The 10,301-nt window shown below is 41.2% G+C and overlaps 1 protein-coding gene across 1 annotated transcript; it reads left to right on the forward strand.

Moving 5' to 3' along the window:
- The first annotated feature begins 244 nt into the window (after positions 1-244).
- On the forward strand, positions 245-10,096 carry det1 (DET1 partner of COP1 E3 ubiquitin ligase). The gene is made up of 9 exons (XM_069686728.1): positions 245-510; positions 1,228-1,553; positions 1,771-2,037; positions 2,170-2,382; positions 3,235-3,458; positions 5,349-5,478; positions 5,822-6,012; positions 8,548-8,739; positions 9,267-10,096. Exons 2-9 carry the CDS (start codon positions 1,305-1,307, stop codon positions 9,454-9,456), a joined length of 1,656 nt encoding a protein of 551 aa, XP_069542829.1. The 5' UTR covers positions 245-510; positions 1,228-1,304; the 3' UTR covers positions 9,457-10,096.
- Positions 10,097-10,301: the final 205 nt, after the last annotated feature.

Raw genomic sequence — 10,301 nt, forward strand, 5'->3', positions numbered from 1 at the left:
ATTACTTGCCATGGCATTGCATGTAATATCAATCAGGACCGACGTTGCAAAAGGTGTATGCTTTTTGTACCTTTTTCAGCTGACGGTATTACAAAGCCATTTGATTATAAGACACAAGTATTACAGGTTGTAATGCAATTCTTCACCAGAGGAGGATGTAGTGGCGCTGTTTAAAACAGCACTGAGCTCTTCTTCAGTCCAGCACTGCTGTCTTCCTACTCTTCTTCTGCGGTTCCTCCACGGCTCACAAACATAGCGGCTCTTTTACATTTGATGCTTTGGGCAGTAGTTCGGGTGAAAGATAACAGTTATAGTTGCACCTTGCGAAATAAATGCAGCTGGATGCTTGTACCCGAACTAAGGCACAAGCTAGCTGCCGGTAGCTAACGTAAACCGTAAGTTGTGAGCTCCTCCGCTAAACTTACACCTCTTGCTAACGTTTCACAACCAGCTAATCTTGGAGGAACTAAAAGGCTTAACACCGAACTGAGTGGCTTTTAAAAGCATCACGTGAGTATGTGCGTACTGTGTCAAATGTTAAGTAATATAGTTATCGGTGGCTGGTCCTTCTTGTGTGGTTGGATGAGCCAGTGTCACATGTTTTAGATTGGAGTCAGAAGTCTTGTAGTAAGCTAAGCGTCAAACCAGACTTAGATATATGAACAATATGAACATAGGAGAAGGTCCTCTCTTCCCTGTTATGGTGTGATTGACAAATAGGCACTGTTTCCTCTTCACCAAAAAAAATAACCTTGATGATGTCATCAGGGTTATCTCAGCTTAAACAGACATAATTGTAGCTGAAAGCCTGCTTTGTAAACTAGAGATGTGGAGGATTTTACAATAATGAACTGAAATTTCTTTGTTGTTCCATTACTTATCATTTACATGTTGTGTTGAATACATGATATTAATTGAGTCGCTTTGAGATTTCATGGAAGTTTAGATATCTGTCTTTAAAGTGCTCATTTTGTCTGGGTCGGAGTGGCAAAGAAAGCTCAAAAGTTTTCAGTGATGAGAAAAAAGCAATTAAGTCTTTGCTTTCATTAAACTGTTGTTCTTTTACTTGATCACAATCCTAAAATGGTGAATATGTTTAACAGAATTTGAATGCATTACTCTCTTTCGTCAAGTAATTGATAGGGAACGTAATGTAAGCACAAAAGCATGTTTTACTTGAAAACTGAGGTTTCAGCTGCTCTTATTCTCATCTCTCACTTTATCTAGAAATCACCCTCTACAGTACGGTACTTATGATGTAGTCAATTCACCGTAAGGTTTGAGATCATTCTGTAATCACGGCGATGGATGAGGACACTCAAACCCTGAAGCCTAGACGGATCCAGAATCAAAACGTGGTCCACCGTCTTGAGAGGCGAAGGATCTGTTCGGGAAGACCTGGAGCTCACTGGTACAGAGTACGTTGCTTCCATCAGAACCTTTTCCCCAACTTCACTGTGGTCAACGTGGAGAAGCCTCCCTGCTTCCTGAGAAAGTTCTCACCAGATGGACGCTGCTTCATTGCCTTCTCCTCTGATCAGACGTCTCTGGAGGTAATGAGACAGAAGTCTTTATTTCCTTCACGTTGTCCTCAATCCTTTATAGTTAATATTCCTTAAATACTGCTTATTGTTTTTGTTTTGTATCTCCCTATTGTCAAAAACAACTGAACAAGGCTGGAATAGCCCTGCTGCATCTAAATATACAATTTTCCCTGAGACAGGGTGGTTAGAAAAAACCTGCCCTTTAATCCCAATGTTTTTTCTGCAGATATATGAGTATCAAGGCTGCCAGGCGGCTCAGGACCTGCTAAGAGGCCAAGAGGGAGAGACTCTGCTAACAGCCAATGACCAGCGTTCCCTTAATATCAGAGGCCGCTTGTTTGAGCGCTTCTTCTCCTTGCTCCACGTCACTAATGTGGCATCAAATGGAGAACACCTCAACCGAGAGTGCAGCCTTTTCACAGATGACTGTCGCTATGTCATTGTAGGGTCAGCTGTGTATGTCCCGGAGGAGCCACCCCCTTACTTCTTTGAGGTAACGATACCATCAGATTTACAACAAATTAGCAATGAAACACAAAAATTGTCATATTAACTACTAATTTTCTTCAAACATACCTCCATAGTTTGGCTCAGACTGTCCCTTATTCCATCTCTCATTCATCAGGTGTACCGGAATAACGAATCTGTCACTCCCAACCCCCGGTCACCTCTTGAAGACTACTCCCTCCACATCATCGACCTCCACACTGGCAGACTGTGTGACACAAGGTCCTTTAAGTGTGACAAGATTATCCTGTCCCACAACCAGGGCCTCTACCTCTACAGGAACATCCTGGCTGTGCTGTCGGTCCAGCAGCAGACCATACATGTGTTTCAGGTGAGACTTCTAAAATCTAAAATGAATTTAACCAGCGATTTTAAACTTTAAATGATGTTGCACTTTGCGTTTTCAGGGGTACTCCCCCGTTTTCTAGAGATGCTTTGATGTGACGGAGAAAGCTAGTTTTCTTAGGGGAGATCAGAATCCCTTCCTAACATAAAGCATTCCCATTAGTCCCATCATTGTGTAGCACATCTCTCTTTCCTGCACATTATGAAGTTCAAGCTGCTGGTACAAGGAAGGTAGCTTTGTGCAAAGAGTGACTGAAGAGTCCTTCATTGTGGTATCAAAAATGGGCGGTGAAATTAAGCAGGTTGGCAATGGTAGTGCATTGGCAGACACCTTTTAATGTAGCTTTGGTATTACACTAACCTAACGCTTAAAGAGTTGACTCCCGACTAACATAGCAGTGTGGCTAATCAACGATTTAATGATTGCCCTTTTAATATAGAGATCCAATAATACAAAGACGCAGCCCAGTAACTATGCTTGGTTTGCTTATTTACACTGACGATGTGATGGCAGTCAAGGAGCAAAATAGTCATGATATGTAAAATGACATCACACACACACAGTCTTGACCCCCCCTGCTGGCTCCCGTATTAACACAGACATTGATTCGGCTCTTTTACTACCTCTGCTGCCTGATTATTGGTGGACCGACAATACACCCCCGTTCCATCTTTTGTACCTTTTTTATACAAAACTGAGGCAGAATAATAGCATACCACATCAATGTTGGTACTAAGTTGTTTTCTAACTATTGACTTATTCTGTGGTGTTTTGGTTATTTATGTTAAAAAGTATCTGATTAAAAAAACAAGAAAAATTGTTCTTTCCTCTTCACAGGTCACTGCAGAGGGAACATTTCTCGATGTGAGGACTATTGGGAGGTTTTGTTATGAGGACGACCTTCTGACTCTTTCAGCAGTTTACACTGAGGCTCAGGCTGAGAGTCAGTCAGGCTTCCCTCGCCTGTACACTGACAAAACCATCAATTCCCTGAAGCACAGGCTGCTGGTCTACCTCTGGAGGAGGGCCGAGCAGGACGGCAGTGCCACTGCCAAGAGGAGGTATATAGCACTACTGTCATGCACTTAGTTGATTTTTTGTGTGTTAATGAACTTCAGGGCCTGAATTCTTAGTCCAGGATTCAAAGTTTTGCGCATATTTTCAATATTTCCCACAAGTCTAGGCCTCTCTGTAATGTAGGAGATTACCGCCCATGCTTACAGTATTGTCCACTTATGTGACACAGCCAACATCTGCACCACTATGTATAGGATAGACCCAACTTGATCACAACTACAAAGAAGAAAACAAATAGTTTTTATCCCAGCTGTCTGTTCACTGACTACACTGAGCTAATGCTAGCTAAGTTGCCGGCTAATGCTAAATGGTGCTTACTTCAACTTTTACTGTCGCTGAATCTTTAATGGTGAGTGCTGGAAGCTTTTACGTAGAGAATAAATCAATTCAGTTTCATTGTGTTCAGTTTCATTCTAACAATACGTACAGCAGGCTGCTCAAGTGATGGGGCCTTCATGGTTTGTTGTGGGACTGAGGCAACAAGTGATGGTTCTTAGCCACCTCCTTAACATAGTGCTTGCAAGGGTAGTTTTGATTGAATGGTTCAATCATTGCCAAATTTGAGGATGGACTTTTAAATGGTCATTTTCATTGGGATATTGAAATCCCAATAAAAATGAAATATTAGCCTAATATTAACACTTAATAATGAATAACAATATGATCCATATTCTATCTCTATCTTTTTATATCCGTGTTTTTCATGAGACTTGGGAAGATCAAAAAAAACTTTGTTTGTAATGCTGTTTAACCGTAATAAACATTAATACATTTCCTACCCCTTGTTCTTACAATGACACAAGAAGACTTCCTTGTTTTCCTAATGAAACAATACACAAGCTGTGGTGGCCATTTGTCTATGTTTGACCAGTCATACTCTGGTCCCATAGGAACGATTGTGCAGTATTTCAGAGGGACTTTTTCACAGTTCTAGGAACAGATGGTGCATCCTGTCTCTCTGTCTCTGTTTGCACCCCAAGAGCTTGGAAGATTTGTAGTTCTTTGAATGCATTTTTTATGTTTAGCTCTTCAGAATAGGTGCTCTTCCAGCACAATAAGAACTAAGTCAACATAATGTAATGTGATTGGTCAGTAAGTACTGGTACATTGATTGGTTGAGCACAGAATCCAATGCAGGTCTGGCAACTACCATCTCCAAAAACTGTTAAAGTGCTCAAAGCCTTGAATATAGACCAAGACGCAGACAAACGCTGTGTGTGAATGACAGGGATTTATAAATATCCAGTCTTCTTTCTTCTGTCCAACTCTGTTATCATGATACACAACAAAGACACAGCTCCATTAACAGTGTCCTTCATCCTGTTGTTGTTGTTAGGTGTTGCACTGCCAGACCAACCACTTGCTGGCTTCCATTTCTTTAGCAGCTCTATTGCCGATGCAAGTACAGAACCAAAGAAAGGCCTTGTAGTCTGTGATGAATTTTCCTAGTGGAAAAATGGTATCAATCATACCACTAGAAATGACAGATTTGATGGAATTTGCCCCTTTACTCAGTTAATTTAATATCTATAAAATTCATCTAAAAAGAAGTCCTAAACACAAAACAGCAACAAGATCTCATCGAGTTTAAAAAGCAGTAAATATTTGGTAATTTTACTTAATGCATTATTTATTATATTATCCATTTACAAAACTGTTCTCAATTCAGAATCTTTAGGAGGATTTCTAAATCATTTTCCAGTTTTAATTTTACAAAGAATTACAATTTGGATCACTGCTCGTTAGGGTGAATAAATCACCAACCGCAAACACTGGCTGCTTAGTCTAACTACGACTTCCATATTGTACTAACGTTAGATATTCATCACACAAGTGATCTGTTGAATTCACCCAGCTGTTGGTTTTGTTTTCAGATTCTTCCAGTTTTTCGATCAGCTGAGGAGGTTGAGGATGTGGAAGATGCAGCTGTTGGATGAGCATCACCTCTTCATTAAATACACCAGTGAAGATGTGGTCACGCTCAGAGTTACTGACCCCTCACAGGTAGGAAGATACACACACATCCAAGTTCCTGCCTATGTCCTCTTGTACCTGCCTCTTTTGTGTCTTTTGTGGTTCGAGCTGTACAACGGGGATTCCTCTTTCAGGTCTCCAAGGACACATTTCTCCTACAGACTCGATTCAGTCCAGTGATTTGTTCATGGCAACAACAAAAAAATCTTATGTTATATACATGATGTCTCAGCTCTCTCACTAACTTGCCAATTAGCATCTCACCATTGAACAATATGAACAATATTTCTAATGGTACATTTTATACATACATGTACTGTATGTAGTCTGTTTCTTTTCTCCAACAGTTCACCTTCTTCTCTTTGTCTCACAGCCCTCCTTCTTTGTCGTGTACAACATGGTTTCTACAGAGGTGCTGGCCGTCTTTGAGAACACCTCCGACCAGCTGCTGGAGCTGTTTGAGAATTTCTGTGACCTGTTTAGGAACGCTACGCTGCACAGCCAGGCCGTCCAGTTTCCCTGCTCCGCTTCGTCCAACAACTACGCACGGCAGGTCCAGAGAAGGTACAGAGGAGAGAAATTACCTGTATTCCACAGAAGCTAATATAACTGGATTGAAATACCAAATGTTTTTCTGCTAAAATGTGATATGTTTCATTTTTAAGATAATTGTGCAAGCAAGCTGCTGAAAAACAAAACCTGCAGCTAACAGTTTGCAGTCAAATGTCAGGGAGGCAACAGTGGAAGAAGGTGGTTTGGAAAGGAGGCAGATCAGCAGCAATCGCCTGGAGGAGGAGGACGAGCTCTAGAACTAAATCTGGATATAGAAGAGACCCATTAAGGCGGTCAGCATGGCTGAAGGAGCTGTGATTGAATTTGCTGGTTCGCTTTGCTAGTCTAGGTGACAAAATCCTTTGTGGAAGGTGATGAGGGAGGACCAGACGTAGGTGGGGGGATTTAGGAAGACGGAGCAGATAAAGGACAGTTTTAGTGAGCAAAAGATCCTAGAATTGGATTATGGAGCGGTGGAAATTGATGTGTGGAAAAAAGGAGAGGAGAAATTGAAAGCTGGAGAGCACATTCAGCCAACCAGATTTGTACCTCTTACAACTGGCAAGTGTGAGCCCAGTTCACCGGGGGTTTTTTTTGTTGTCTTGTTTTTTGCCAGAATATATAGAGAGACAGACAGAGAGACAGGTTCTGAAATAATAGAGCACAAATCAAAAGGAGCAGAAAGATTTTTATTATTATTATCATTAGTGCTGTCAGGCAATTACAGAAAATGAATTTAATAAATAACAGGCTTTGTAATTAATTAATTGCGATTAGTTAATGATTTTTGTGACGAGCATTGCATGACACGTAAACTCTGCATTACCATGTTTTTAGATCTCTTACATCCACTAGTTGTACTCTCTTCTTCACCTTATTAAGTCTTAACTCATAAACTACTTTAATCTGATCACCTTGCTTTCCTTCAGTCCTCCTCAACACACCTGCACCTCTGCTCTCTGCTTCCCTGCCCCCCCTCTTCATCAGCAGTTTGTTTTATTATATCGCAAAAGTTACATTTTTTCAATCGCATCAGGTTTCCCAGCACGTGAGACACATGTGGATAAGGTGTGGTGTTAATGACGTAGCCTTTTCAAAAGGATCGATTGTAAACCAAATGACACTGGCACCTTTAACAAGCTTTAAAACAGAAGTAGATTTATATCAAAAGGAAAGGCCCACTGATCAATCAATGAATTTACATAGGGACGACCCAGAGGATGTCTCTGTATCTCTGCAGAGGTTGTGTGTGTAGACCCTCCTCGCGACAGATACAGGAGGGGGGAGAGCGAGGTCAGATTGTCCGCTTATTTATTCGTCAATCTCTGATTGATTCAATAATAAAAAATTCAAAGCCAGGGAACGTTGTCATGTGTTTCATCCTGTTTACAAATCTGCTGTGTACGTTTGTATGCTCAGTGACGTAAGAGGTCAGGGGATATAAGAGTGCGATTGATCTGCATTCATTTTTGACGCGTTATTTTTACACCCCTAATTGTTGTTGTTGTTGTTGTTGTTGTTGTTGTAGTAGTAGTAGTAGTAGTAGTAGTAGTAGTAGTAGTAGTTGCTGTTTCTGTATCTGGGGTCAATTCCAATATAACTCAAATGTTTAAATTATATGAAGGCTTACAGTTAAGCAGTATTAGGGGCCTGGTCACGTTTAGTAACAGGTCTGCTACATTTGTGTTGTCGGTGCCTATTGCTAAGTGAGATCGCTACCTGTGGCATTTTTGTACTAACAGGACATCCAAGAATTATGTGCTTAATTTTTTTAGTTGAGTGACTTTTTTTTATGAGTTTGTTAGCAATAATTAGCAGGTATTGGCGTCTGTGCTTACTGTACCTGGCTTGTCAGCTCTTTCATTGTCTGTCATACATGAATGTATTTATGGCGGTCAGAGCATTGGAGGCAGGATTTTGTTGACCTCTCCTTGCCCAGAAGACGGCAGGCCAAAGTAATAAAAAGGCCGGTTGTTTTTAAGAGGCCTGGTTCATGCGATTCATCTGTTGCTTGCTGCCCCTTTCTGAGATGTGGGCGAGCGAGCAGCTGCTACATTCAACAAGCTCTCCTTGCTTCTTTGAGTCTAATACAACAACTCCATTCAGCTACAAACAAATTGAATGCGTTCTGTGGGAAATATGGTGGTTAACCAGCTTATTTGTGAGCTAATGAATTATGTTCAGGCGCTTACTGTAAAGCTTAGATAACTTTGTGTAATTCTTAGTACTCTCACACACCACCCTCTCAACCAATTGTGGTTGAGGCTTTAGATAGGCAGTCCAAAAACCATTGGGTGACGTCACAGTGGCTTGTCCATTTTTTTTACAGTCATCATTATGGTGGAGGAGATGACTACAGTGGAGACTGCTGCTCACTCTTTTCTGAATTTGACACCAAACCAAGTGGAGTAACATTTGAGGATCAAAGAACAGTTTTCTCCGAAGTCATTGAGCTCTAGCCACATTAGCAAAATAAATAGCTTATTTACTGATAAACTTCCTCTACATTAATGTTATTGCACTGATGTCACTTTATGTCTGCCTCAGATTCAAGGACACCATAGTCAACGCAAAATATGGCGGGCACACAGAGGCAGTGCGACGCCTGCTGGGACAGCTGCCTATAAGCGCCCAGTCCTACAGCAGCAGTCCTTACCTCGATCTTTCCCTCTTCAGTTATGATGACAAGTGGGTGTCAGTGATGGAGAGGCCAAAGACCTGCGGAGACCACCCAATCAGGTACAGACTCTCATCAGGATGAATAAGCATCTTCATGTAGTCATGGAGCCGAATCACACTATCATGTCAGTAACAGTTCATCCTTAGAAAATACGAAGACAATTCAAAAAGCTGAAATAGTAAGTTGATGAATTTTAATTAGTTCTATATTTGATATTTTGGCAACAATTTTGATAATAGATTTGAGTCATTTTCTTAATTTCTAAACCTGTAAATTGAATATCACATTGATTTGCACTGTTACGTTGACTTCATAATCCAATATAGACATAGGTTAATTATGGATAGACTCATTATTTACAGCAACATTTATAAGTTGTCAGTCTTAAACTGACCAATGCTCAGTTGATGATAGTGCTTATTTAAGATCTGAATTCCTGCGTTCAGCTGGGGAAACTTTATTCTCCCATTCGCTCACAGAGATAGACAGACTCTGTGTGACTTGGTTGAGCCTTGAGAAACCAACAGACTGGATGAGATGAAAACTAATGGTGCTACTTTTTGTCTCTCCATCTTTCACCCACAAGGTTTTACGCACGGGACTCCGGCCTGTTAAAGTTTAAGATCCAGGCGGGCCTGCTGGGACGGCCGGTGAATCACGCTGTGCGCCGCCTGGTTGCCTTCACCTTCCACCCCTTCGAACCGTTTGCTATTTCTGTACAGCGCACCAATGCAGAGTATGTTGTCAACTTTCACATGAGGCATGTATGTGCGTAAGGAGCTTCTGTATGTGTGCAACACATTAACATGGAAACACATTGCAGGACGGTTGGGCTTCTTTTAGCAGCTACTGGTGAATCAACAACCATCCTCTTTTAGGAGACACTGAAGAATTTGATCAGTTAGTCGCCCTCTCCTGCTTAAGAGGGATCACAAGTCCTCTCCCTGTATTTTCCTCCTCGTGGAAACCAGTGTTCCTCTCCTCTTTCTCCCTTCATACACAGTGGTCAATCCACTCCTCCCCCTCTGCGAGAGGGCTGCAATTCTGCCTTTTCCTTTCGTCGACACGGCTTTGCCTCCTCTATCCCCTTCCTCGGCAGAACAAAGAGGGGCCTGTGGGGAGGAGAGGCTAGAATAAGTGTAAATGGAGATGTAGAGAAAGTGATTGATGTGCGACGGAGGTGGGAGCCGTAGGCAGCTGGACCTCTTATAAGGACCCAAAGTGTTTTCTTCTTCCTAATATGCTTTAAAGCTGCACATTCATTGCTTATCCAGCTGGTTTATGGTCAGCTGTCCATCAAACTTTTTTTTTCTCCCATGGATGGGAAAAAGGTAATTTTATATTATGTTTTTACACTTTTTTTTACATATTAGATTGCTTGTATATATTTTATCCCAATAAAATTTTCTAAATTTTGCTCTCTGTTCTCTGTGTTACATAAAGGAGAGAGTTGCAGAGGGAAAGGGAGTTTTTTTTCCTCAATTTTAAATGTTTAGTTTCACCCAGTACTTTCTCATAATACCTTCTAATCATCCTTTTCTTATATAGCTGTACAGACATGATGACATGGAGCTTCATTATGAACCTGAAACAAGTTTCACATACGGAGAGCAGACAAGAC

The sequence above is a fragment of the Semicossyphus pulcher genome, unplaced genomic scaffold (assembly GCF_022749685.1).
Source record: "Semicossyphus pulcher isolate SPU_LCO1_2020_fin unplaced genomic scaffold, fSemPul1.0.p SCAF_8, whole genome shotgun sequence".
In the NCBI taxonomy this organism is placed as follows: domain Eukaryota; kingdom Metazoa; phylum Chordata; class Actinopteri; order Labriformes; family Labridae; genus Semicossyphus; species Semicossyphus pulcher.

Bases quoted from the DNA above. Each gene is read 5' to 3' on its own strand.
- det1 (XM_069686728.1), top strand. From the start codon at position 1,305: ATGGATGAGGACACTCAAACCCTGAAGCCTAGACGGATCCAGAATCAA. The intron at 5,479-5,821 runs GTAGGAAGATAC...TTTGTCTCACAG, and splicing joins GAGTTACTGACCCCTCACAG to CCCTCCTTCTTTGTCGTGTA. The intron at 8,740-9,266 runs GTACAGACTCTC...TTCACCCACAAG, and splicing joins TGCGGAGACCACCCAATCAG to GTTTTACGCACGGGACTCCG.